General features: G+C 60.6%; 1 protein-coding gene across 28 annotated transcripts in view; it reads left to right on the top strand.

Moving 5' to 3' along the window:
- LOC107196057 overlaps positions 1-27255 on the top strand; it is a 38832-nt gene that overhangs the window by 2396 nt on the left and 9181 nt on the right. For 6 of the 28 annotated variants that reach the window (XR_003047932.1, XR_003047931.1, XR_003047925.1 and 3 more), the window contains exons 1-4: positions 7-458; positions 535-8218; positions 23479-23560; positions 24218-24290. Coding sequence is in view for 7 of the 28 variants with exons in the window: in XM_025050568.1 (XP_024906336.1) it covers positions 12984-13397; positions 23479-23560; positions 24346-24695 (846 nt within the window). In the remaining 21 variants the exon portion in view is untranslated. The other 22 variants (XR_003047933.1, XR_003047919.1, XR_003047924.1 and 19 more) reach the window with 21 other exon arrangements.

Below are 27255 nucleotides of genomic sequence, written 5' to 3'. Positions count from 1 at the left end.
CGGGGTGTGGGCGCCCCCGGCCCGGCGCGCTTTCGTTTTCGTCCAGGACAAAGGTCCCTCGCGGCGCTGGTCGCGGACGCGGAGACCCCCGTCCTGCGGGCCACTCTTCGTCGAGGTCCGGTGGTTCAGTACAGAGAAGCCGGAGCCGGGAGAAGAGGAGCGGCGCGGTCCGCGGCGCGATGCGGGACCGGGGAAGCGGGCCCTGGCTGTGCACTTCGCCGGGCGCCGTCCCGCAGCCGACCGGCCCTGCGAAGAGTCGCGGGAGAAGCCACCGCTCTGCTCCCGCCGATTCGGCGCATGAGGGAGGGAGGCGTTTGGAGTCCGGGACTCGGGGCCTGTGCGGCGGTGGGCACGATAGCGCAGCGCTCGCTGCGCTCGGGCGCGTTCCTCCGGCAAGGGCACGGCCATCGACCTGTGCGCCACGGTCACCGTGGGGTTCGAGGCGACTCCTGAGGGCGGTAAGTGCATTTCTCACTTTCGGTACTTAGTATTTAAATATTAATGAAGAGATTTCTAAGAAGAGCCCTTCTGTAGGACAGGCCTTCCACAGACGAGGGGCACGCGAAGGAGGTTGCTCTTGAACCCGAAGCCGCGCCAGCTTGCAAGAACTCCACGGCCGTCTTTTAACATTCCGCAACTTGGAATTTGTGAAATACAGCTTCTAATCTCAGGTGTGCGGGCTGTTTGCCGGAGATAATTTTGCTGCACACATAAAATAGCGTTGGCAGGCATCTCAAACAGAATAGAAGGAAAAGAGAAAACATGTCTTTTCAGGGTAGATGTGTTTAGAAGGAGTATTTGGGAGCTACAATTCTTCCTTGAAAAATTGAAATCTTTCATCCTCTTCCTAAACCAGCACTGCTTATTTTTTCCGTTGGTCCGGCATTTATGGAGAGTCGATTTGGGGGCGGGGGGCGGGGGGCGGCTCGTCAAGCATCGGCAGCGATGGGGCTGGTTGAGTGCGAGGCCCTTGTGTGGAAGCTGTTGTTTATGGTGGCATAAAACGAAAAACAACTCATAACTTTGCATAATAAACCCCCCTTTATAGGTGGCTCACACACAGGCCTGGCCACGGCCCCTGGGCAGTTTGTGGGGAGCAAGAGAAGGGGTGAAGGAATGCGCATTTGCCGTTAATTACAGGGTTTTAGGGGAACGCTGAAATTAACATCTTCAAAGTTGGGTTTCAGAAGCCGAAGCAGCCTCTGCAGGCCAGCACTGTTTTCATTTTATTTTAATCCATTGGTTCTAGCTATTTGGGGTTTTAAAATGCATGTTTGTACTTGCGTGTACCTATTCTGTTAAAATGAAACCCATACCTGTGGGGGATTAAGCCCGCTTTTTAATATGATCACAGCACAGGTGCGATTTCTCCTCCAGCCTCCTCATCGTGTGATGTGGTTTTGATAACCTCGATGGGTGCTTGGGCCACAGTATACTGGTGGGGGGGGAGCTGTTTCCGTGACACCCCAGAGTTGTGAGCTGGCGCTTGGAGGCCATGTTATCGGGAACGTGGACAGAGGCCTGAGCAGCCCAGGCCTGCCTCTCGTCTCCCTGTCCCTGGGCTGCCTGGTGCTGCCTGGTTCCCAGAGCCCAGAGGCAAGAGAAGGTTTCAGTAAGGTCTGGCCGCGAGGCTGAAAGTTTGCTTCGGTCTCGCGGGCTAACCTGGCCCGCCGTTTCACCAGCCCGTTCACCCTCCCGTACCCCCCGCATTTTGAATTTTTATTTATGACTTTATCAGAGGCAATTAGCAGACGTGAAACCTGGGGTGGGAGGCTCGGGAGTGATCTCAGAAACGGGGGCACAGCTGCCGAAGGCGGTGCCGCTCCAGCCGGGAGCTGTGTTTGGCGTGGCGTTGGCGACGACGAGGTTAGTAATTATGAGAAGCTCAAGTTCCATCGGGGCCTCACCTGCAAAACGTGGGAGACGTTTCCCAGGTCCACAGAGGCCCTGTAACGTATCGTGACATGTGTGGGAATGATGTGGCATTCTGCCCAGGTTCTTGGGCATCCCCCAGGATCAAAACAGACCCCAAAACAAGGATACCCATAGCTCCTTCACGGGCCTGTAGGCCAGACAAGGGGAGCAGGGAAAGGCCTGAGCATCCGAGGATGCACCCCCAGGGCCACGTAGCAGGGAGTTGCTGTTTGTCAAAGCTCCAGAGGTCCATCTCCTGTCCCTAAGTGTCCCCCTGGAACACAGAAGGTGACGGGGTTGGGAGCCTCCAGCAAACATTCGGGCCGCCCCACGGACCGAGGCCCTGCCTCATCACCAATGCCGCCCTGTCCTGCCTTTGTCCTTGTCCTTTAGAGCCAGCCCAGTTCCAGTGGAGACTCAGGTCCTACCGGGGCTTCTTGCCGTGTTGGGATATCCCAGGCAGGCACAATTTATTTTTGATGACATGCACACAAAAGACGAGGTTCTGGAAATGAAACTGGTGCCTGTCTTTTTTTTTAAATCACTTCTGGATTTAATAGAAAGACCGTACCAGGCAGGGGGCAGGATCTCACGGGCCGTGGTGGCCCGGTGGGAAGGTGGCCCTGGAATTCTTGTTTTTGTTTTAAACGAGGGCGGCCCCTTGCCTGCACTGGGGCCTCGCCGTGCCCAGCCTCCGGCCGCCGGAGGCCCTGGATCCTGGCTGCGGGGCCTCTGGTGGGGGCCGGCCGCTCACTTGGGCAGCATGCGGTGATGAGGCCTCCACCGTGGCCAGGTCTCAAACACACCTCGTGGACAGGTGCAGACAGCATTTGTTTCGCTCAGAGAGAACAGTGGGGAGCTTTGCAGCGGGGTTACTTTTGGGTCTGTGTGGTTTACATGTGACCGGGGCTGACTCTGAACCCATCCTCGGAAGGGTACTGGGGCCTGTTCCGTCCTGGCCTGGACCAGGCCTGCCTCAGAGGGAGAGGCCAGGGCGGGTGCTCCCCAGTGTCCAGATACTGACATGCACTGAGGGACAGTGTTTGGGAAGGGAGGGAGGCCCTTCAAGCCCAGGCCGGAAAACATCTGGAAACCACCATGCTTAGTTGTTACTGGGCTTGACGGGTGTGTTTTCACGTTTGGGGAGAAGAGAGGATACTCTTGCAGAAATCCCATGAAATGGGGGTGTCCTAGCTCACATCCGGGCAGCTGCAGTCTGGCCCCTGCCCCCAGTTCGTCGCGGGACCTGGATAAGTCACTTCACCCCCCCCGGGCCTGTGCCCTGAGGTTTAGAGCAGGAATAATGGTATCGACCTCGGGGTTGTTTGGAGGGTTCAGATGATATTATTTCCACAAAACGTAGTTCCCGGCACGTGGCAGGGACGCTGTAAATGGCTGCTGCCGTTTAATTGTCATTGTTGTAAATGGTAATCTCCATTTTTATTGCTGGTTGTTATTATATTTTTGAGTTTCTAAGAAACAGAGTCCAGTTTTGGTTTCACTAGAAAGGGCACCTCGAAGTACGCTCCCCTGCCCCACAGGTGGTGGCAAAGGGAGCTTTGGTGATATTTTCAAGGCAGGCCGTGAGCATGCAAAGCTCGGGCTTTCCTTGTCACTGAGACTTGGCCTGCGTGCAGTATATGGGACCAAGTTCTCTTGGGGTCCTGGATCATGCTCACGAGGAGGTGCCCCTTCCTTTGAGGAGCTAACCTGGCCCCAGGGCCTGACATGTATGCCCCCCCCCCACCTTTTTGGGGTCCAGGGAAAGAATGAGGGCAGGACATCCTGACTTGGGGGTCGAGAGTGGCTGGCCACCCCAGCTACCAGCGTCCTTGGACGAGTTCATTGTCCTTTGCCCTGATCTGGGCGAACGCTTCTCGGGGTATTTGCTCTGGGAGGATTTTCCCTCTCAGCTGGTCGTACGGGAGGACCCAGCAAGGTTGCACTTCATCAGAACCTCTTGCTGGAACAAGAGAGAACCCTAAAAGACATCAGCTCGAAGGAGGAAGAAAAAACAACAATTGTCTCCATGCGAAGACAATGGACCTTTTATACGAAATATTTATTTTGGGGGCCGACCCGTGTCCCGTCGGCTGGGACGGCGGAGCTGGAGTGTCTGGGTATCGCAGGCCCTAACTCAGTCAGAGACGGAGATTTATAGAAAAGGAAGAAAGAAGGTCCCCTGACTTGGTCCTTGGAACGCTTCAGTGGGAATGTCTGGCTTTCTTTGTTGAGTGGAGTTGAAACTTTCTCAAGTTTATTTTGTTTTCTTCTGTGGTTTCTTTTTTTCTGAAAGGTTGCAAGGGCACGTTCACAAGCACCAGGAAGGTAGCCGGGTTTCGGATCGTGGGCCGGATGGGGGGGCCTCCACCACCACCTCCGCGCCCCCGCACCGCCAGGCCTGGTTGGCTTTTGTCAGCTGGGGGTTCGCAGAATGAAAGTGAGAAAAACGGGCTGGAAGAGGAAGGGTTCGTTCTCAAGGGGTTGGGGGGAGGCCGTCGAGAGCGATTTTGGACATTTGTGATTCTCTGGTATCCCAGATCCCTTCTCTGGTGAACTTGCGAGCAGCCTGCGGGTCACTGGAGAGTCTGGCCCGCGTGGGTGGAGTCAGCACAGGCCCTCAGACACCCTGCCTGCCGCAGAGGCTGTGTTTGTAACCCCCGACAGGCCTGGCCCAGAGTTAGCACTGGGTGGAAGTTTTTTAATAGAATGAACAGAATTTCCCTCCTAGGCCTACCGACGAGCCACCTCCTCTTCCTTGCTCGGCTGCTGGGGATGGTGCTGGAGCAGCTCAGTCCTGTTCCCGCTAAACCCACAGCGTCGACGCAGCCAGGAAGGCACCCTGGGAGAGGAGGCTGGGCCCCGGCTCATGTTAGGGACTTCGGCAGGGTCTGACCGAATGGGGCTTGTAATGAGAGCATGGGGTGGGGGGTGGTCAGCTCTTCCTAGACTCGTGGGGTGGGGGGACATTGGGAAGGCTGCTGTGGACAGTTGGCCCTGGACCCATGCCAGCGGATGCCCCTTTGAGGCAGGTGGAAGACAGAAAAGGGAGTAGCCCCCGTGGGTGGGGGACGAGAGTCCCCTCCCTGCCAAGCTTCCCTTTTACCCAAAAGACTTTGTTGGCAAAATGATAATATTTAGGTTCAAAAATGAGGTTTGTTTTTTGTTGTAATTGCTATTGCTTTTTTTTTTTTTAAATCCTGGAATCTCTAAGCTGTGAGCTGCTTCACCTTCTGCATTGACCTGTGTCTCCCCCGCCCCCCGGGCCCCAGTACTGTGAAGAAAGCTCTCTTTTGGGAATGGCCAAAACGGCTTCTGAGGCCAGGGGTAGAACTGGTGAAACCGAGATGGGAAAGACTGGAATCTCATGACACGGGCTAGAAAAACCCTAAAACGCAAGCTTTTCTCCGCTTGTTTTCGGCGGGTGGGGGAGTTCAAAAGTGAAATGCTATGCATACCATACGGTCGTCTCGTGAAATTTTGGACGGGAGACTTGCCTTTCAGCGAAGCGCGGAGGCCCGCGTGGACGGACGGTGGCCCGCTGTTTATCAGGGGCCGAGAGGCTTTCTGGGCAGGGATGGGACTCGCAGAAGCAATGGTTAATGTCGTCAAATGAGCCTGGCGGTCGGGGTCAGAAAATGCGTGCACGGGAGGCACACAGTAAAAAGGGCCTTTTTTTTTTTTTTTTTTTTTAAGGAGTAATAGCTTTCCCCTTGCGATTGAAAAAGAAACGTTGTTTCTGATGCCTTCGGCGTTCAGGGCCGGGGTTCTCTGCGAGCCACCCTTCTTTAATTCTGGGATTTCAGATGGCAGGAAGAGCATGCCGCCGAAATATTTATCTGCTGATTTGGGGCTCTTAAATCTAGATTCGCCTTTCGTGTGTTAAAGAACGATATTTACATTCAAATCAGCCTTTTATAATTACATTTTAAATTATAATAAAATGATGGTGCCCGGGCTGCAGCATTCTTGTGCTTTAACCGGAAGAGGCTGCGGTGAATTGCGTGTGCGTTGCACATCACGTCACGCAGACCTGCCTGGGCTCCTTGCTGGCTCCAGACGTGCGGGTTCTCCAGACACGTGTGTCCTGGGCACGTCAGGGTCCCTGCATGTCACCTGTGGAGCCCTCCCCGTTCTGCCAGGAAGAGCAGGGCTCGTCAATGGGGATCCTGGCCCCAGCCCCTTGGCGACGCTGCCAAAGCTCTCTGAGAAGGACTTGATTCGGGCCTGGCTGCTGTGCCGTGTCCTGATCTCACGCTGGCCTGCAGGCCTTGAAGCGGAGGCCATTACCTCGTGGGCAGCCAGATGGGCACAGCAGCGGCCACTTCAGGCTGTGATGATGTGTATGTATCAGGGTCGGGGGGACCCACCTCCTCCTGCAGCTGGAACCCAGCCTCTGCCTCCTCTTCCATCAGGGCTGGCCTCAAAATGGCCACCTGGTTTTCAGTGGCTTCCCCTGTGAAGCACGGAGGACCCTCTGCTCCCGGGTCCAGGCTGTTGGCAGCTGGGCCAGGCCGTTGCTGGTCGGGCCCGTGGCATCGGAATCCTACCTGCTTTGTCTCTGGCATCAGCTGGTGAGCTGGTCACGTGGCCGTGTGTGCGGGACCAGAGTGGGGACCCGAGGGCTCCCCCTGGGCACGTCCTCCTTACTCACTCCCCCCACTTTCGCTTCGGGCATGCTGGGCCCTGAGCGAGCGTGAAGCAGTATTAAAACGTCCTCCTGGCAGCCAGGCAGCGCCCGTCCCCGGATGTCGAGGTGTCCAGGCCGCCCCCACCTCCACCCAGTCCTCGCCCACAGGAAGGCCCATGAGCCAGGGAGGCAGGCCCAGCCACGGTCACTCCACGCCGTCCCCTCTGCCTGAGTGCAGAGCTGGCCCTGCCGGCCCTTCCCACACGGGTGGCTTGTGGCCCACCCTGAACGGGGCCAGCCCGGCGGCCATGTCCTCAGCGCCTGGCCACATAAAGGGCTGAAGGAGAGACTCGGGCAAACAGGCTGGCCACGTGGATGCGGCCCAGACACCTGCAGCAAAGTCCGATAACTCTCCAAATAAGTGCCCCCCATGTTAAAACTCAGGGTCACTGACTAGGGTCCGAGGGCTGGAGCACGACATGGTCACCTTCCCCCCTGTGGTGCTGGGGGTTGACTTTGGTGAAACTGAGGATTCGTGATGGTCTGAGAGGCCGTGGTGACGTGCCTGGACCCCGGATGGCCGCCTGGCCGCCTTGTGGCCCCTCTCGGCCTGAGCGCCAGGTGGGTGGCAGGCTCAGCACCCCGTGTGCACTTTTCACCGTCATCACAGCAGCCCTGGGAGTCAGCCATTCTCCCTGGCCTTCACACGGATGGGGAAACTGAGGCTGGGAGAGGCGGGGTGGCTTGCGCAGGGTCAGGTGGCCGGTCGGACACGAGGCCGGTGCAGACCCACGTCCCGGGCTCTGGGTGGCCACGGCACCGCCTCCGGGGCGTTGGTCAGGGTGGGCTCCCTCGGAGGTCTCGCGGCTGCTGGGGTGGGGCTCTCCCCTCGCCCCTGGGGAGCCGGCCGGGAGCGCAGCCGGGTGCTGGCCTCCGCCTGCTCCTCTGCAGGGCCCATGTGGGAACAATGTGGCCTCTATCCCCAGCAGCCTGTCCGCCTGGACTCCCTGAGCAGCCCGGCTGGGCCGGCCGCCCCAACATGGCGCCGGGGCCCTGCTGCCTGGCCACGGGGAGGGCTGGCGCCTGGCCGGGCCTGGGCCGGGCCGGACTCCCGGCGTCCTCCTCGGCCGGCCGCTGAGTGGCCGGAGGCTCCTGCCTCCTCCTGCCGCTCCCCCTCGGCTAGCCCGCCCCCCGCGTGGTGGTGGGTTTGGGGGTCTGGCTACCCGCCTCTGCCACGTCTGCCATCCTGCCGGCACCCATGAGCATCTTTCAAAAATTCCCGGTGGGCGGGGCCGAGCCGCAGCGGCCGCCTCTGGCCCCCCCTCCCCGGGCAGCCAGTGCCAGATGAGAGCCGGAGACAAAAGTAGCATTTTCCTCGTCCTCCTGGGCTGGCAGCCGGGCCTCCCCCAGCGCCACTTGGCTCCTGGCAGCCCTGCCTCTGGGTGCCGGGGTGGCCGAGGCCCAGGCCATGCCAGCCAGGACCGAGGGACTGATGGACCACGGTGGCCAGAGACCAGCACGCCCGAGGGCCTGTCGGACGGAGGCTGGCACCTGGGGACGGCCTGCTGGCCAGCAGGACCTCCCTCTGCCGCCTGCCGCTGCGACCGGCTGGGCAAGGGGACACCAGTTCACCTCGTCGCTTTTGAGACAGCGCCTCGCCCTCCTGCGCCTTCGGTAAGTCACCTTTTCCCTTCTCTGTTGCTGGAGACGAGCCGAGGGCTCTGCCATCTTGTGCTGCTGCCTGTTACGTCCCCTTCCCCTAATTGGTTATCCGAAATTCAAAATTCTATTTCAGACGCCCCCCCCCCGCCCCCCACCCCGCAATATCGTCAGTGAAGTCAGCCCTTCTGAAAACTGCAGGGAAAATGCAGAAGCCGAGCCTATTTATTTTTAAGATCCAAAGCTACAGGCTTTAGACATTACAATAAAAATGAATGTTTGTTATTTCACAGTAGCTACGTGTTCAATTATTTGAACGGACGTTTCAGGAGGTATTAATAGGCATGGCCTATGCTTTCATGTCCGTCGTGTCCGTTTGTCGTGGGGGCCTCATTATTATTATTATTACTACTATTATTTTAATTTTTGGCAGCGCCAGAGTGGCAAAGGGAAAAACACCAGAAGCGTCTTAACTCCTCGGCAGGCAGGCCAGCCTGGCACACGGAGGGTGGACTCTGTCGAGAAACACAGGCCCTTTTATTTTGTCCAGCATCTTTAATGCTGCTACGTCCACAGTTTAGGGATTCAGTTCTTTTTCCCTTCCGTTTTATTTTATTTTTTGGAGGAAAAAAAAAAAGAAAAAAAAAAAGCTGTTTTTGACTCTCAGCTCAGTATGGGAACAAAATCTGTTCGGTTGTTTTGGGCTTTGTTTTTTAAGCCCTGATTTAAGTGCTGACCGTGCCGTGCCGGCTCATAACCGCCCTGCCCACAGATGGCGCGCGGGGCGCAAGTGGGCACGGCCACCGGACAGACCCTGGGGGGCCCCGAGGGGGCCTGGCGCCTGCCTGAGCCCCGATCTCATCCTGGTTCCCATCTGCAGAGCTGTGGGCCGAGACAGCTGACCGTCCAGGGCCAGAACCATGGCCGTTGCGGGTAGCAGTCCCTCGGAGACATTTGTCTCCAGGCCAGGCTGCCCGCCAGCGTCTGGGCAGCTGGGCTCCCAGGCTGCCCGTTTCTCTGTTGATCTCTGACCCTTCAGAACTGCCGAGCCCTGTCACTTAAAAGGTGGGCTTCACGGAGTTCAGCTCCCAGCTCGCATCCACCCTCTGGCAGGCTGACAAAAGAGTGGCCCACAGATGTGGCCTGGCTTCCCCACATTTCAGGGTAGCTGGGGTCTTGATTTATGGAAAACGGAAAATCAGGCTCAGAAAGTTCTATATTGCAACTAAGAGGAAAATTCCCGTATAAATTCACCTTTGTTTTCCCAATTCAGAGGCGTGTGGGCCCTGTTTGTGCGGGCCTGGGCAGCCGGCCGGGACAGACACCACCAAATATTAAAAACCGAGCTCAGCCCACACGAGGAAGGTCCGTGGCCGCTTTTGCTCTGAGATTAGGCAGCAGTGGAGGACTTGGGGCTGCAGAGACGGGCGTATACAGCGGAGATAATTAAAACATCTCTGTGATCGTGACAGCCACGTTCTGCTGCTGCGAGCCACAGGGTCTTTCCACCCAAATATTTAACAAGCACCAAATAAAACACTGGTGACAAAATAAAAAGAATAGGAAAAAAAAAAACCAGAGTGTAATAAATTTTAACAGCAAAAGAGCCAAGAGTATAGACAGATAGGCATGGGGGGCTGACTAATCAATTTTTAAAGAATTTATGTTTTTAATAGCTGTTCACGACTCATCTTATTTTATATTTTTGGCATAATTAATGTAGGTGAAATAGGCTTTTAATCCTAAATCCTGGAGTGATAGTCACATTTCCTGAGCATTAATTTACTTTTTTGGACAAGGTAGGAGCGAGTAGCATGAAATCAATTAATTTCCATAAATGAGCATTTTCATTCTAAATTAGTATTTTCCACTGAGATTATGTTCATCTAATTATTTTAATGTATACGGAGAACACATTTTCCACTGTATACCCTATGTAGATGGATGGTTATGTGTGATCAATTAGCATCTGAATTTTTTAACTTGGGTAAGAAATAACACTGTACCTCTTCCCCAAATCAGTAAAATTCCATAGAATCTTTTTTTTTTTTTTTTTTTTTAAATCAGGCAAAATATCAGCATTCTCCATGGCACCCAGTACTTCTCAGCAGGATTTTTTTTTTTTTTTTTTTTAAGAAAGTACCACGCATTGCAGTTTTCACATCATCGCCTCTATATAAATTCCACTATAGGCTGAAATTATACATTCTCGCAGCACAGATGGGCTGGTCTGTCATTACGGCTGCTGTGTCCTTGTTGGAACACACAGCATATTTCAATTGTGGAGTCGACAATTTCGAAGAACTGAGGTCAAAATAAACAAGTTGCATTTGTGTGTAGAAACGGTCTTATTAAATGATCTTCTCATTCCCGAAAGGTCTGATAGAGGCCCAGCCATCACCGTCATTACATTTTAATTTAAATTTTGGTCTCTCCCATCGTTTTTTTAAGACTCCAAATGCCCTCGGTCAAAGGACCTTAAGTGTTTTAATTCATTGCCAATTTTTATCTTGTTTTCCGGCACCAACAACATAACAGATTTAAATCCAAAATTCTGGGGTTTGGGACATTCGATTTTAATATCTTCATAATCTCTGTAGGACCCACGTTAAACCCCTACGTGTTTTGTACGTATAGACTTACATAAAATTATTTTGAGACATTTATGAAAAATCAACCGATAACTATTTTACGTGGCCTAAAGATACATTTAAATCCAAACTAAAAAAAAAAAAAAAAATTCAACAGGTAAGCTACAGAGAGCAGCCATAAACTTAAAAAAAATTATCTTGCAAAGATAAAGCGCACGATTTATTGGTCCCTGTCACAAGGGAGGCAGAGCACTTTTCCAGCGACAGTGAGTCGCAGACGATGGTCACTTTGTTTTGTGAATTCGCGCACATCGTGATGTAATCAGTTCTGAGGATTCTCTTCTCCCCCCTCCTTAGCTTCAAGTGTTCGCTTCTGCATTTCTGAATTCTGGATTCCGGCTCTGCCTTCCTGGCTGTGGGGGCAGCCGCCGCCCGTGTTTGTGGAGCTGAGTGACAGACAGGAGGGCGCGTCCTCCACTGTGCCCAGCAGCTCTTGCCGCCCCCCTCCCCCACAGCGGCCACCACGGGTCTTTGGCTGGGGCTTTGAGGATGGTGCCTGTTGGTGGAGATGCTGGGGAATCAGGGAAAGTGAGAAGTTGATGAAATGGGCCGCGTTTGGGAGCTGACTCCCCCAGCGGCTCTGCTCTCGGGTTTTGTAACCGTTTCAGCCTCTCCGATTTTGGTCCTTTAGCCTGTTGACTCTGGTCTTGGCATCTGGACTGAATTTACCGTCGGTGCCGTGAATATGGCCTTGGTCTGGGGGGCTGTCAAAGGTTAGGCCAGATGAAGCAGCCCAGCCCCTTCGAGTCAGTCTCAGAGCGACGGCGGTCACGGCAGTGATGGTGGGGAGGGCAGTAGCCGGGGGGCCGTGACCACGACAGGCTCCTTTCCCGTTTGGAGGAGCGGAGAGGACACGGAGGCCGGCTTCAGATGGAGTCGTGCCTGTTTGCTGACCGTGTCGCTCACCTCTCTGAGCCTGTTTCCTCCTCTGGACAGTGGGGACAGTAAGTGGCCCTGCCTCGTGGCAACACAGGCCATGGAGCGCACCCCACGGACGCCTGGAAGGCGGGCCGCGCTCCGCCAGGTGAGGCGCTGAGCCCCGAGGCCGAGCGCGTTCTCGCCAGCTCCTGAGGGTTGGGATGGGACTCGAACCGGGGCCTGCCGTCTTCCCACGTTCGTTCTGCGTGCACTGAGTGAGGACAGGCGTGACCACGTGGCGGCCGGGCAGCTGCCGCGCCCGTGCCCCGTGCCCCGTGGCGTGTGCGTGTAACTCGTGCACGCAGACGCACAGGTGTTGGGTGTCCCCCTGCTGTGGCGGTGGTTTCCAGAGGTGGCTCGGTGTTTGGAGGCCACGGATCTGACTGGGGGTGTCCCCCTGCATCGTTCCCCCGTGGGCCCCGCAGCCCGTGGCCACGCCTGGGCCGGGTGCTCCGCTGCCCCCCGAGATGGGTCGTTGTCCCCGGCCAAGGGCCACCAACGCAGACAGTGGGTAGACAGGCCGCCCAGGTGCCAGGCTGCTGTAGGGGAAGGAAGGCCCCTTGCCCGGCGGCTGCACTCTGAGCTTGGCCGGGCAGGGCGCTGCCTCCTCAGGGGACGGGCGGTTGCGGGCGCCGGCCATTTGCAGACTGGGAGGAGTGGAGTGTGCCTGCAGGCCTGGGACAGGAAATGGCGGCGCAGGCAGGGAGCGGCCGGAAGGCCGTGGGGTGGGCCGGCCAGCGTGCCGGGCCCTCCCCGAGCAGCGGCCCGCGGGGCTGGCCTTCCTGCGGGTCTGCGTGTGCGCGTGTGCGCGCGTGTGCACGTGTGCACCCACGCTCACCTGCGTGCCGGGGCTCGGGCCGCCGGGAGGGTTGGCAGGCCCCGTTTCCCGTCTGGAGCACGGCGGGGGCGGGGGGCTGAGCAGCCGGCGCGAATGCCCCGCGTGCCTCTGGACAAAGGGCCGGATGACAGTGACCCTCGCCACAAGGCCTCGGTTCTCGAACTGAAACGGGGGCGACAGCAGCGGTCAGACGCGGGAAGCGACAGCCTGTCTGGAAGGCCGGTGGGTGGTTGGCTTTTTCCCCACTGTGTCCTCCTAGGAAGAGACCAGAGGCCTGGGCTCTCAGGGGCGCTGCCCGCCCTTCCCAGCCTCAGTTCCCCATGCGGAAAGGGAGGGGTCAGTCTTCCCACAGGTTTCCTGTGGAGTTAAATGGATGACGTCCCTTGATGGGACAGTTTGGGGTGGGCCCTGGGACTCCGGCCTCTGGGTACGGGGTCTGGATGGGGGGTGGGGGCTGGCTGCTGCAGCCTGTGGGACCTCTGGCCCAGTTTCCCGGGAGCCCAGCCCGACCGCAGGATTCCTGCCGCGGGTGTGCCCGCACTTCCGGCCGGGCGTGGGCGGAGGGCTCCTGGAGTTCCCGCCCTTCCCGCCCTTCCCACCCTCCGGAGCCTCCTGCCTGCGTGGCCTTCTTCCAACTCGATGGGACGAGGAGTCCCACCTGAGCCCGGTGCGCGAGGTCCAGGTGGCGGCCCCTGCCCACGGCCGGGCGCGGGAGACACGGCGGCGGAGGCCTGAGCGCTGTGCGGAGCTGCCCTCCAGCTCGGGCCTCTGCGGTCCTGCGCAGATAGTAAGTTGTCCAGCGCCGACGCCCCAGAGGCTTCCAGCACCTGACGGGTGGGCCACGAGGGTCTCGGGCCTCAGCTCTGGGTGCTCCAGCACCAGAGTGAGCTCTGAGCCCGAGATGGAGTCGTGCTCACGTGGCTGACCCACTGGGCTCTCCGGCCTGCGGGGCCAGCGCGGGCTTGCTAGTCCCGGAAGCAGCCTCCCTCTGGGCCAGGCAGCATGGCAGGCCACCGCGGCCCGCACCACGGAGAAGGGTGCGACTGCCACAGTCAGCGTCCAGCTGCCAGGGGAGGGGCGAGTGAGCCTGGCTGGGGCAGGACCGGTCATGGGGCACCCAGAGGAAATCCCCCTTCCTTGGCCCAGTGGAGAGAGTTGGGGCCACACTTGGCTTCCCCAAGGGAGGGCCAGCACATGTCATACGTTGCCAACAGGACTCTGTTCCTTCGAGTTGGGGGAGCTGGCCTCTGTAGACCTACTAAGAGCTGGGACCAGGTACTTGAATCCAACTTCTTTGAACATCCGGTCAGGGCCGGTGTGCGCCGGCGCTGTCCTGTGCTGGGCGAGGGTGTGAGCAGGATGGCCACAGCCCCGGCCCTAGTGTGGGGGGTGTTGACAGTTTTCTCTGTGAGGAAACTGAGGCTCAGAGAGGCTGAGGAGCATCCCAAGTCACACAGCTCGTGGGTGACAAGCCTGCACCCAAACCCAGGTCTCTGGCCGCACGACCTACCCTCCTGCCTTGGGTTCGCCCCAGACACCCAGCACGAGCAGGGGCCTGTCCTTTGGCCCCACGGGAGAGCCAGGATTTCCTGCCACCCCTGGCCTCCCGGGGGCCGTGTAGTGCAGGTTCTGGCTGGGTTCTGGCAGGTTCTGTCTCTGGCTGGGTGGCTGTGGCCTCCGGACCCGGAGTCTGCTGGCTGGTCTGACGAAGCCCGCAGTGCTCGGCTGGGGTGAGATCTCCAGGCCTCCGCGGCTCCAGACCGTGGACTGGCCAGTGTGGCAGCAGGCGGCGAGAGGGAGGGAGCCAAGGGCTGTCCTTGCTCTCCGTTCCTGTGGCCCAGAGCAGGCGGAGCGCGTGAGGTCGTAGGCCCGAGGGGTCTCAGTGTATCGGTCCCACTCTGGGAATAAAAACCTTCGGGAGACGCCGTAAAAGCCCGAATCGGGCAGGACCATTCCACAGCCTTCGGCATTCTCCAGCGCGCCGCTCTGCACCAGGTCCAATCCAGGCCCTGGCTGTGCGAGAGCCTGCGGTGTAGGCGATGAGCCCGGGGTCTGTGGGTTCTTCACGTCGGGGCTTGATGCAGCCCCCTGCAGCATCTGCCAGATGCTGACCCACCCCTCTCCCATGGAGACGCTCGATCTCAGGGGTCCTTGGATGGGCTGTGGGCGCGGGGCCGGCGGTGCCTGCGGAGGGCTGCTCGAGGCCGGGGCCTTGGCGTCAGGGGGCTCCCTCAGATCAGGGCACGGTGGAGGTGCCGCGTCCGGCCGGGATGAGCTCACGTGAAGCCAGCTCTCTGCGGGCAGTCAGGGGCCACGTCGGCTACTCTCGGGTCCTCACTGGGGCGCTCGTGTCCCTGACCCCGTGGGTCGCCTTGCGTCACAGAGCTGCTCAGTACTCTGTGCTCTCCGGGGCAGCTTTTGGAGAGATTGGGAGCCCTCTCGGGCAGGCCATGGCTGGGATTGGAAGGGGACTGGCAGCTCTGTCAGGTGACTAGACCTCGCAGACCTCGCTGAGGCCGGGTCGTCTGCTGGACGCCATGCTGTTGAGTCTGTCCTGTGCTCACAGGCAGGGAGCCTCACCGGCCAACATGGGTGCTGTCAAGGAGGCCCAGACCCGTCTGAGATGATGCTGGCCAGGGGCAGGCCCAGCGGCTGGGGAGCAGAAAGGTAGCCTGCAGCGCCCAGTGCGGGTCCTGGGCCCCGGGGATTCCGGAAGCTTCCTGGGGCTGGTGGGCCTGTGGCTGGAGGCTCAGTCCCGCATGCAGCCCCAGGCCTGCCACGTCCCAGGCAGGGCCCCGCTGCCAGGCGCAGCCCGCCCCTCCCACCACCCCACGCCAGCCCTGCACAGGCCACATCTGCTGCTGCCGCCATGCCAGAGCTCCGCCTCCCAGCTCCGTCCCCATGGAAACCATGGGGGGCCTCCCGCTGCATTTGGCCTCTGACTGGTTTCCATTAGAGCCAGCCTGCTTTCCTTGAGCTCTGCCCCTGGAGTTCAAGGCTCTCCCCAGGGGTTTCTTCCCGCCTTTACTGAGCACCGGCCGTCCGTGCCAGGGGACCCAGTGGTCTGGGCCCGCCCACCCTGGCTGGCATCCCTCAGTAGACTGAGTGCCTGAGGGGCTGCACTCCCCACGCCCAGGTCCCCCAGGGCCGTGACCGCTCTGGGCCTCGGCAGGCTGCAGGCTGAGACCCTGCCCTTTCTCGCCCAAGACCAGCAGCTGCTGAGGACAGGGTGCTAGATCCGAGTCAGGGGCCCCGGGCTGCCAGGCTGGCTGGACCACAGAGTCCTGGGGGGCACTGAGTCAGCCCCTTCCTTCCTTGCTCTCTCTGGGCCTCAGTCGATTCATCTGTAAAATGAGAGGGTCGAACGGCTTCTCCAATTCCTTACGATGGCAAAGAACAAAGACGAAGAGGATGAAGTTGTAGCAATGCCAGCTCTTCTGGATTGTCAGTTCTGGGGTTTTTGTTTTCAAAGAGGGTTTTTTTTTTTTTGGTAAGGGAAGGAGTCATGGAATTTGACCGGAGATGGTTGTTTGCACGGCCGAGAGCCAGTTGGAGTTCGCAGACCCACATGGCATGGGAAGGGCCGGCTCGGCTCGGCTGTGGGCAGCCAGCGGCCTGGGCAGCTGTGCCCGCCAGGCTCCACTTGGCATCCGTTGGGTGCCCAGCGACCTGGCTGTGAATGCAGCGAGCGGAGGCGTGAAACGTGCCCCAGACGGAATCCAGAGAGCTCTGGAAAAGTACCCACGAGGTTCCCGGAGGTCAGAACTATGGGCAGAAAACGAGATCCAGCTTAAAAAACTCCAGCCGCTCCTCCTCCGGGGAGCCTGGGGGCCAGCGGATGCCTGGGGAGGGCACTGCTGCCCCCCGACTTCGAAGAGCTCGGCCCGGGTGGGTCCGCGGCAGCCCCCAGACCCACCTGACGCCCGGCAGGAGTTGAGGAGCAAGCTTCCCGGGAGTGATGGGTGATGACGGGCCTTGGGGACTTTGCCCGACCTGCCTAATGGACGGTTCGGCTTTTCCCATGGACACTCAGCTCCCACTGGCTTATGGTGAAATGTCACAGATACCACAAGGCCGTCTTTCCCAGCCCTTGCTGCTGTACTGGGGACACTGTTCAGCTGACAGACAAGGAGCAGAACGTTGGAGGTGACAGACCTTCACGCAGCCGGGAATGACTCACGTGGTGGTTTGGGCAGGTAGCTCTCCTTCCGGGCCCTCAGCCTTCTCATCTGTAAAATGGGGATCGTAATTCCGGGGTGAGCGTGAGAACTAGATGGGAGGTGGTCAGGGTTGGATAAAGGGTGAGTGTTGGCATCAGAGCTGTACCCTCTCCAGGACCCTCATCACAAATGGAGCAGGTTCTAGGTTGCCACAGAACCACAGTGGAGCTGGCACGCGCCTGGCCTGGCCTCAGGAAAAGCGAGGACAAGCTGACGTTTCTCAGGGCCCCCTGGAGCTGCCGCTGCATGGCCCTGGGTAGCAATCGTAGTGGTGTCCCCCCTTCCTCGTCCAGGCCGAGGGAATGAGTCCATCCCCCACTCAACTTTGGGCCTGCCCCGCTGCTCCAGGCCTCCTGGGTTTGCCGACCGTTCCCAGGGGCCAGAGAAGCAACTGAAGGACCCTGGGGACATGGTCACCGCAGCTCAAAAGGACGGGTGAGATGGCATCTTCAGTTTCCTGTCCTGGGCGGGAATCAGACTTGGGTTTGGACGACCACGTCCTGGTACCCCCATCTCCCCGCGCCCCGGCCCGCCCCCCAGTGCAGCTGGTGGAGGGAGCTAGCTCGGAGAAGCGGGCAGCAGCGCCGGCCGGGGCTGATTTAGACACGGGGAGACTGGGGTAATGTAGGAAATGAAGGAAATTTCCCCAGGGAAAGGGGGAAGAAAGGAAAGAGGAGCTTAAGTGCCCAGATAATTATACAGCCTGGCGTGGCGATTTAGGGCAGGCGGGCGGGCTCCTCGCACCCTCTGCACCGCGCCTCCCATCCTGGTCGCCGGAGACCCACGGGTGTGGGACGCAGCGAGGCGGGCCACACCTGGGCCATCCCCACGTCCAGCCACCTTTTAGCATGTCCCCAACATCTCTGCCCCGCTCCTGATCGGTCCCCAGGAGGTATCCCCGTCACACCCATCTGGGGACGTGGAATCACAGTGCAGGCCGTCCCCCACCCTGCGGGACTCCTGTCCAGCTCCCGGCTGAAGTCCAGTCTCCCCTTTGTGGGACACTCAAGGCCCCGGACACCCTGTCCTGCCCCCTCCACAGCACCATCCTCCACTTCTTCAGACTACGGGGCAGCATCGCCTCCTCCTAGAAGCCCTCCCTGCTCTTGGCCCGCCCACCGCTCTGTGTGCCGTGGCCCTAAGCCTGAGTTCACGCAGGCATCTGCCCTCGGGCAGGAAGGACTGAGGTCACCAGCCTGGCACAGGGCAAGGCTCTTGGGAAACGTTTCATGAATGAACGAAACAGAACCCAGCGACTGAAACGGGACGGGGGAAGCCAAGAAGGGCCTTTCTGCATTCAGGGCTGCGGCAGAAGCCACCGGAGTCGCCCCGTCGCTGTGAGTCGGGACGCGGCAGGAAACAAGTCGACGGTTTGCTTTCCTACCTCCACCAAGGACGGTCCCTGCTGGGGCTCCACACCTCGTCACAGACGGTATGGTCGTGCCCAGTGGACGGGCCTTGACTGCCTGCAGCCGCAGAGCAGAGATGTCCGTTGGCTGCAGCGGGCACGCCGGGCCCGGGCAAGCTCCGCTGCTTCTGTGGGGGTCTCGGGAAGACCAGGAGACTGTCGAAGGCTGTGGGGCCTTTTCCTCTTGGGTCATTGGTGGGTAGTGGCCCATTTTGTCGATTTAGGTCAGATATTTCCAATTCACCAATTTCCTGCGCAGTCCTCCATCCATGCTGCTGTCCACGGGGTGCCACACAGACCCTGGGGCCCTCTGGCCTCCAGCCTACTCGGCCCCTCTGGGGGACCCGCTGCGCCCCTTGTCTGCCCATCGTCCACATTCGCCGGCCTGTGGTGAACAAAGGTGCCCAGTATCCCTCTGAGAGCCTGAGGCAGCTCTGGGGCAGTTTCCGTTAGGCCTTTTAAACAGTGTCCCTTGGAGACATGGCCCCTGTCCAGCGGCACGGGCCTGGCTGTCACTGACCTGCTCTGGGATCTGAAGCTGGTCCTTCTCCCATTCTGAGCCTCAGTTTCCCCACCTGTCCCATAATCCCTGACCTGCGCCGCCATCTGGTGGATCTGGAAGGTTCTGAGGGGCAGACTTGGAGTGGCTGCCTCAGGATGTGAATGCACTCCTGGGCTTGGAGCAGCCCCCCCACCCTACACAGGGGCTCCCAGAGAAAGGTGTATGCACAAAGATGGAGGTCGTCACCCCGATGCCTCTTACGAGTGTGAGGAGCTGGGAGCAGCCACCCTCCTGGGCTTAAGTAGTCACGACAGTTTCCTGACGGGGTGACACACCAGAGTGGGTGACTGCAGGACGCTTCCAGGACAGGCCTTGGGTCTGGGAGGGCAGTCGGCCGCCTGCTGGCTCAGCGCAGGAGGATTAGAAGGCGCTGCCTCTTTCTCCTTCCCTCCATTTTCTGAAATCTTGTTAAATGGATCTGTTTCTTTTGCAATGGGGGAAAAATCATTTAAATCACAAAAGCAGCCACAAGGCCAGAGTGAAACCGACCCACTCAAATCATCACTGCAAGTTTTCCCCAAAGACAGCAGACGTTTCCAGAAGGTGCAGGAGGTCATGGGGGGTGGAGGGGGCAGCATGATCAACGAGGCATGTTTTGGCCATTTAAAAAGGAGCCCAGGTGACCGGGGTAGGGCATGCTCTGGCCTCGCGTCACAAGGATCGGCTCGGTGTGAGGGCAGCGGTGGGGCCGAGCCCATCCTTGAGTCTCCAGTCTCACCGATGTTCTGAGTCTGACGTCTGGAAGGGACGTTTGTAAAGAAAATAGGAGTTTGTTTTGTTACACTGGAGCCGGGAGCGTGCCGTGCCGCCGAGACAGATACTGACACTTCGTGACGAACCCGCCACAGCAGAGCTCGGTGGGTGTGCAAGCAGACGTGCGTCTGGCAGTGGCTGGCTTTTCTGGAACTGACTTGGTAATTAGCGTCGTGCTGGCAGCTGCCTCGTGTGACAACCTACTGTGTGTGCCGGCCAAGCCGTCGGGGATTTCACGTTGGTTCGTCTCCTCTGATGTCAGTTTTGTACAGTGGGTGTCCACAGTTTCTTTCTAAGACTCAAAACTGGAGCTCAGAGAGGGCAGGTACCTGACGGGCCACACAGCCCGGAAGATTCTGTCTGACCTGTTTGGCTCTAAAGCACGGGCTCCTCCCTGGGACTGGCAGCTCTGCCACTAGATGCCACGTCCTTGGGGACTTAGGCTCACTCGCGCCCTGGCCACACTGGCTGCCGTGATAGCCATCAGCTCCCCAGTCCCTACAGGAGGCATTTTGGGCCAAGGGAAGCAGCAGAGAAGAGGACACACCCCAGGTTTGTGTGTCTGGCAAACTCAGGCTGGAGGATGTGGCCGCCGGCCGACTCCTGACTTCTCTGGACGTCCCCCGGGTCCCCGTGAGGCCCTGGGCGCTCGGCATGGCGTGACCCAGGGCCGGGCCTCAGTCCCCACCGTGGCATTTTCCCGTGTGAGTCAAGGGCGCGCTGTGTTCACCGTCGTCAGCAACTAGCTCGTGTGGGGAGGATGTTTCATGCTGAAGACAGGAGTGGACGAGGAGGGGCGGAGCCTCCTGGGGGTCCGTGTGCCTGCGGCTCTGGTCCACAGCGGGGGCTCAGCCGCCTGCCCTGCCGCCTGCCCCCGGCAGTGCCCACCGAGGCCCCAGGCCGGGGACAGGCTAGAGGCTGGGAGGGGTTCCTCCAGGCGCCAGGCCCGAGTGCGTTCTCACAGGTCCTCCCAGGGCCCCGGGGTGTCAGCGATGGGTGCGCCCACCAACCCCGCCAGGTGCAGAGCCTGCATCGCCTGCAGTCGCGTGTGGAGCCCTGTGGGGCAGGCATCGCTCTCCCTGTTACAGGGAGGAAACAGGCCTGGTGAGGTGAGGGGGCCCTTCCAGGGTCACCAGGCCGAGCCAAGCCGGGAACCCAGCGGCCCGGGCCACCCCGCAGCTGGCTGCTGGAACTTGGGGCTGCTGTGCTCCTCGGGGACACCAGTGTGGCGTTCCCTGTGACCCTGATGCAGACAAGGGCCCTGGCCATCCTCTCCCCCACCACATGATTTGAGGAAGAGGACAGCTTCACGAGGCTCCGCTAGCCCCAAGGGGAAGTGATGCTTGCTCAGATTCTTAAAGGCGCCAAAGACAAGTGACACATTTGTCCACCTCAGAGCACGGTGACTGGACACGGGCAGAGAGTAAGGACGGGCGGGCCACGTGGGCCGATGTGGCCAGGCACCTCTATGTGCCAGACGGGACCTCCCTGCACGGGACCCCAGCGGTCACTTGGCCTCACTTCTCTGTGGCCATCATTGGGACAGTGGGTGGAAGGATCGGGGGCAGCTGAGTGTCCTGGAGGGAGGGCATTCTATAAATGCTTTTCTGAGATCGGAGGGCACGCCCTGGCCCCGGGACGGTCCCCTGGGCGTCTGTCCTCGTGAGTGTTCCAGCCATGGCCACGTGTGGCACCTGTGTGTGTCAGGGACTGAGCCAGGGCCCAGAGCACACCTGCCCTGCAGCTGGAAGGCCACTCACCTGTCAGGATGGAAACTCCACACACCGTGTGTGTCCAGAGTGGGCGCGGGTGGCCTGCGTGGCCTTGTCCTGTTCTGCCTCACCTGCTCCTGGACGCTGGAAGCCTGTACTCTGACGCCAGCGTCAGCCAGAGTCATGTGGAATTGGGCCTTTTGCAGAAAAGCAGGCCCTCAGGCGCTGGCCGGTGGGCGCTGTGGTGAGCCGCCCACGGGGGTGCCCTGTGAGCCTGAGCTAGGCCGTGCTTGCCGTCCAGAGGGAAGAGTGGGTGTGCGCCCCATCGGCTCTTGGTGCTGTTTCGGGGTCCTTTCCTGGGTAGGCCCCAGAGTTGTTGTCCCGTCAGCCCCACCTGGAGATATACCCCAGTCCAGGTGTTCCACATGACGGAGCAGCAAGCGGGGTTTCCCAACCAGGCCATGGGGCGGGGGCGTCTCCTGCGCCTCAGGCAGTTAGGCCCAGGGGTGTTACCCAGCACCACTGCACTCCTGGGCCCCAAAGTGGGGGTACGTTCAGCCGATCCTGCTGGGAAGAGGCGGGGAGGGCGTCTCGGGTATCAGGCGAGGGCTGTGGGGCTCAAGGCAGCCCCTTCTCGGGGTGCCCCCCTCCAATAGGTAGGTCAGTGATGTGCTTGGGGCCAGAGGCCCCATCCTACAGCTGGGGAAACTGAGGCTTAGAGAGGTTCCAGGCAGCAAGTGAGGGGGTAGGATGACAACCCAGAGCTACCTGACTCGGGGTCCTGAGCCCACACCATGGGACAGGGCGCCTTGGGCTCCCAGGTTCTCGTCTCTGTCCGCATGGGGCTTGCTGCAGGCTCAACCTGCATGTCAGGGCTGGGAGTCTGAGCACACCCTTGGGAAGCCACCACCAGGTCCCTTCCAGCCTCTTAGGGCCTCACGAGCCCCAGGAAAGCCAGTGCCGGGGACCAAGGACAGTGAGGAGGAAGCTGTGAGCTAACGCGGTGACCGCGTGGCTCCCAGCCCGGGCAGGCGGTTCTCACAGCTCTCGCCCTGTCCATCTAAAGAGCACGACCCCAGTTCTGGGTGAGGGACTGCGGGTGGTCGTGCCCCGGAGAGGTTGGGGACAGCTGCGTTCTTGCCTCTGGGGGTCTGCGGGAGCCTCATGTGTGCCTGGTGTGCTCAGGAGCGTAGGTGGGCACTGGGGACGTGGTGCCCAGCGCCCTCCCTCCTCCTGGTCACCCCCCTCACACTCGGCCTGGGCAGAGGTTTGAGAAGGGACTGGGCGCAGATTCCACATCCGCCCGGGGTTCTGGCCGAAGCCGAGGAGGTCTCCCCGCTGTGGCCAGTGGGGTCTTGGGCTGGATTTGCCGCGTGTTGTCACAGTGAGCCACTCTGCTGCGGGGGGACGCTGCATGCCCCGAGGCGTACGTGACCCCAGGGTGTGGCGGGAGCAGAGGGGCCCGGCCTGGGCTTGCCCTGAGCTGGACGCTGCCTCCTGGGCCTTCGCTCAGCTCGCAGGCCGTGGTGTCCTTGCTTGGTTGGTCCTGGGTGTGTCCCCTCACTGGCTAATTCGGGAAGGTTCCAAAGTCCCACTGTACCATGTAAGTCCCAGGTCGTGGGCATTGTTCCAAGAGCAAGCAGGGGGCACTTCCTGTCATCATGGGCGCCTCCTGCGTGCCCGGCACCCCACTAGGACAGGGGACACACAGCTGCATGAGTGGCAGTCCCTGCTGCAGAGCTGCCAGCCTTGGGGGAGACAGGCAGTGCAACTATCTATGAGCTGATTCTGAGGGACCCGCAGCCTATGGGGGAGCCCTGGCCCCGGAGGCCTCCCCGAGGAGGTGACTAAAGCGTGGGCAGGAAGTAGGCCTTTGATGGCGGGAGGACATCCCAGCCCCAGGGAGCAGTAGGTGCCGAGGCAGGGCCGAGCAAAGGGTGTGGGGCGCTGCGAAGGGGTGACTGCACTCTGCCAGGAGCAGGCACCCCAAGACCTGCCAGCCCCCTTCTGCAGACACTGCGAGGGAGCCAGCGGTCGGGGGTTGTTTCGGGGTGGTGCGGGACAGTCACACCAGGCTTTCCTTGTGGTCCTTCACCTCCAAGTAAAATTCCGAACCTCTGGGCACTCCGGTTCCTACAGCCCCCTCCTCGTTCCTGGGGTCATGTCCCACCAGGCCTGCTGAGCTGACTCCTTGGTCACCTTGTGTCTTGCAGAACGTGTCTGACCCCAGAGCACCCCCGAGAGAGCGGGTCCCACAGTGGCCTTTGGAAGATGCTCTAGGAACGCACGGCCCAGGTAAGATGGCCTTTGCCCTGGGCCTGGACAGCGAGGTGACCTGGGAGCCGGGTGGCCCAGCCAGGAGGGGAATGTGGCCCCATCTATCAGGAGACCCCAGCACCACCACGCCCTCTCGAGCCCCAGCCTGCAGCGGGGCCCAGAGTCCCCGAGGGTGGAAGAGACCCTACTCCAGGACCAGGAGCGAGGGCGCAGAGCACAGGGTTCCGTGGGCTGCCGCGTGCCATCGGCCCCCCAGCGGCGTCGCCCCCACCCTCCTGGCCCCTCACGCGCCATTTCATTGAACTCCCCCCGTCCTAAGAGCCCAGGCTGAGAGGGGCCCTGAGCGCCTGCTCCCCATCTGGCCCGCTGAGCCCGACTTCGAACTTGCATCTGGCCCCCACGTCTTTGCAGCCACCTGATGCCATCCGCTGCCCTTTGGAGGAGTGACCCCAGAGAATAGGGGTGTTTCAACCCCAGTGTTTCGGGTACGAATTCACATAGATAGGCAGGGTTTTGGGCCCTTAGGGTCCCCCAAAAGGCAAAAGGCTCTGGGTAGCCTCTGAGCCGTGCTGGTCTTCACCGGGTCTTAGGGCAGGGTACCTCTGTGGGACGTGTGTGCCCCACACACACCGGGGGGCCTCGCAAGACTTAACCAGTGCCCCTCTCTCCTTCCAGGTGTCACATCTTCTTCCTGGCCACCTTGTTCCCCAGTGACTCCTGAAGCTTAGATGACTGTGGCCTCGCTCAGGTCAGTGCAGTGTTTTGAATGTTGACGTTCGGGACTACCCACCCCCTCCCTGCAGGTGCCACCCCTGACAGGGCATGCTGGAAACAGGGCACGCACGCCGTGGAACACACACGCACACGCACACGGACACGCCCGCCACGGCCTCTGGAGGAGCGAGGAACGGGTGGGCACCTCTCGCACGTTTGCGTGGGCTCAGCTGGGTCCCCGCCAGCCCCCCGGCCCCCTGTTTCTGCAGCCAATGGTCCAGGGTCTGCGAGCAGTCAGGGGCTCGGCCAGGTCTCCCCCAGAAAGCGGGATCAGGACAGTCTTTTGGGGTCCCATCTGCACATCAGTCGAGAAGCTCCCTTTGAGAGCAGCCGGCCGTCTCGGCATGTCCATGGCGGCGCCCAGCGCTGGGCTGGGTGAGCATGGGCAGTTCGGTGGAGCAGAGCTCGGGCTCAGCGGTTGAGAAGGTCCTGGCCTGTCATGGCTGCCTCATGGCCCCGACAGGGGGCCTGTTGTCCTCAGAGCCTGCCCGCCCCCCGCCTTCCCGAGTGCAGACTGTCGGGCCCACTTGGCTGATTCAAGCCTCCTGGGAAGTCTGTGAGGCCAGACAAACATCAGCTCCCTCCCCGTGTTGGCCAGGGGCAGGCCCGCCCCCCCGGTCTGTGTGGAGAGGACCCCAGACTGCCGCATCTGGGCCCAGGACCCCTCTGCCATCTGGGCCTTGCGTGTTTATAGGTTCCGCTCGCCTGCCAGACTCCGCAGACGCTGTAGGGCTTTTGTGTCTGCACGCAGGGCCTGCACCAGCCGGTGCCTGAGGGTGGGGTGGAACATGGGTGGGGAGGGGGGGAGCCCCTGGGGACACCAGGGAGGGGGAAGTGGGGACGTGGGGGGAGATAATGGAGGACAGGGAAGAACAGCGTGGAGGCAGCGAGAAAGCAGGGCAGGGCCCGGGGGAGAGAGGAGACGCAGAGCCTAGCGGAAACTGCGGGGGCCGCGCTGGGGGAGCGGGGCCTGCGGGTGCAGCTGGCCCCGGGCGTCCGATGGGGCCCGCTGGGCTCTGCCCCAGGCCAGCTAGCTCAGGTCCTAGCTCAGGGCAGCGGTGGCGGTCTCCGGTGACCAAACGAAACCCAGGCCCCAAGAGGTGTGTCCCTCACAGCTGCTAGGGCACCTGGTCCTGACCCCCAAACCCTGACAGACATGCAGGAGGCCACAAGGGCGTGTCCCCAGGAGGACGGGGGTCCCAGGGGCAGCAGGCTCCCAGGCCAGAGCGATGGGGGCCGTGCACAGTGGCCGAGGCCCGGGATAGGCGTCACCCCCTTGTTCAGCCCCAGCATCACCACCAGCAAGGCCGACGCATCAGCTCTACTCCGCTCATCCGGAAATGGAGACGGGGGGCTGGGAGTAGCCCAGTTTTGGCCTCGCCTGCCGCCTGGAGGGGTGTTGGGTCATTTGGGGGCTCTGCAGGATGACAGCTTGGGCTGCGGGAGCATCAAAGGTTTGAGGGGACAGTAACTTGCTTGAACTTGCAGGCCCTGTTCCCACCTGTGAGGGGGTGAGAACAGAGCCCACCCAGCCTGGCCGGCTTCGGGGGCTTGGGGATCCCGAAGGCCCTCAGTGCTCATTGAGGAAGGGAGAGTGAATGTCTCAGGCGTGGTGCTTCCTGGCATCCTCTGGTGTGGAGGAGTCTGGCCCTTCTAGTGGCCGTGCGACCTCGCAGATAAACAGACACTTCTCGGTCTCAGTCTCGTCCCCAGAACACCTGGGAGAACCGTGGCCCCTGCTGGCTGTGTGGCTGTGGCAGTAACTGAGCCTCTCTGAGCTTGTTCCTTACCTGTAGATCGGGCTGTAACGGACACCAACTGAGCTCGAGTCAGGGCCTGGCAGCTCAGAGGTCGGGGGTGTTTGCACTTGCCCCGTTTCTGACGGGAGCTGTGTGCCCAGGAAGTGACAGGCATGTTTGCAGCCATGTCAAGCAAACAGGGACTCGAACCTGGGGTCCTGCAGCTGTGAGGCTCACTCTTCCCCTGCCAGGCCCCTATGGGAGGCTCCGAGGAGAAGCTCCTGCTGGGCGGGGTCCTTGGTGAGGACGGCTGTTTGTTCACACCCGCAGAGTCAGGGAGACCCAGGCGCTCGCTGTGTGCCCGCTGTCGGCCGCGCCCTGCTCTTCAGAGGCTCCAGGCCAGTGGGTGTTTGCCAGGGCAGTGGGGACACCAGTGAGGGGTGGATTGTCACCATATAGGGCAGAGGCCACGAGTTTCGAGAAGTGGTGGGTACTGGTATGGCCAGGTGTGGGGCTGCGGCCAAGGGAGGTCGTGAGGGGTGTGGTTGAGCATCCTACGGCAAGTCCTCCCCGTGTGTCCTCGGTGGCCGCCCAGTGCTGCCGACTGCCCCTGTGCCCACTGGCACTGGGCAGGAAGGAGCCGCCTGGCCTGGCTGACCTGGACCACGGGGGCGGTGTGTGCTGAGTGTCCCTGGAGTGCCAGCCTCTCAGGACACCTGACCAGAGGCTGCCCCGACCTCGGACAAGTGAGAACCACCTTGCGCAGTCTGGGGGGCCGCAAGCCTGCGTTCACCCCCCGTGACCCGTCAGTGGTCAGCGCCCCTGTCAGTGGCCAGGCCGCCTCCCCTGTGAGGTGGGAAGGCACAGGCGCCAGTGCCCTGGGCAGAGTCCATCCTGGCACTAGCCAGAGCCCCTCGAAGGGGGTGACGGGGCCCCAGCACCTCAGGGAAGCTGGGAGCTTGGGCAGGGGGAAGGTTCCAGAAGCGGCCCTCCCTGCCCCGCTCTCCGGCCAGGCCTTCCCAGGCCTTGGCTCAGGGCAGGCGGCCGCACTTCCAGGCTGGACGTTCCTCGTCGCTGCCGCTTCGGGGCACGTCCCCTGCTCAGGCTGCGGCTGCCTCTGTCCTCCAGGGGCTCACGAAATGGCCGCCACGGCCCTCCGCCATTTCGTGTGTGAGGCGGGCGGCAGCCCTGGGGGCTGGG

The sequence above is a fragment of the Pteropus alecto genome, unplaced genomic scaffold (assembly GCF_000325575.1).
Source record: "Pteropus alecto unplaced genomic scaffold, ASM32557v1 scaffold157, whole genome shotgun sequence".
Taxonomy (NCBI): domain Eukaryota; kingdom Metazoa; phylum Chordata; class Mammalia; order Chiroptera; family Pteropodidae; genus Pteropus; species Pteropus alecto.
This window is presented reverse-complemented; position numbering and strand designations above follow the sequence as displayed.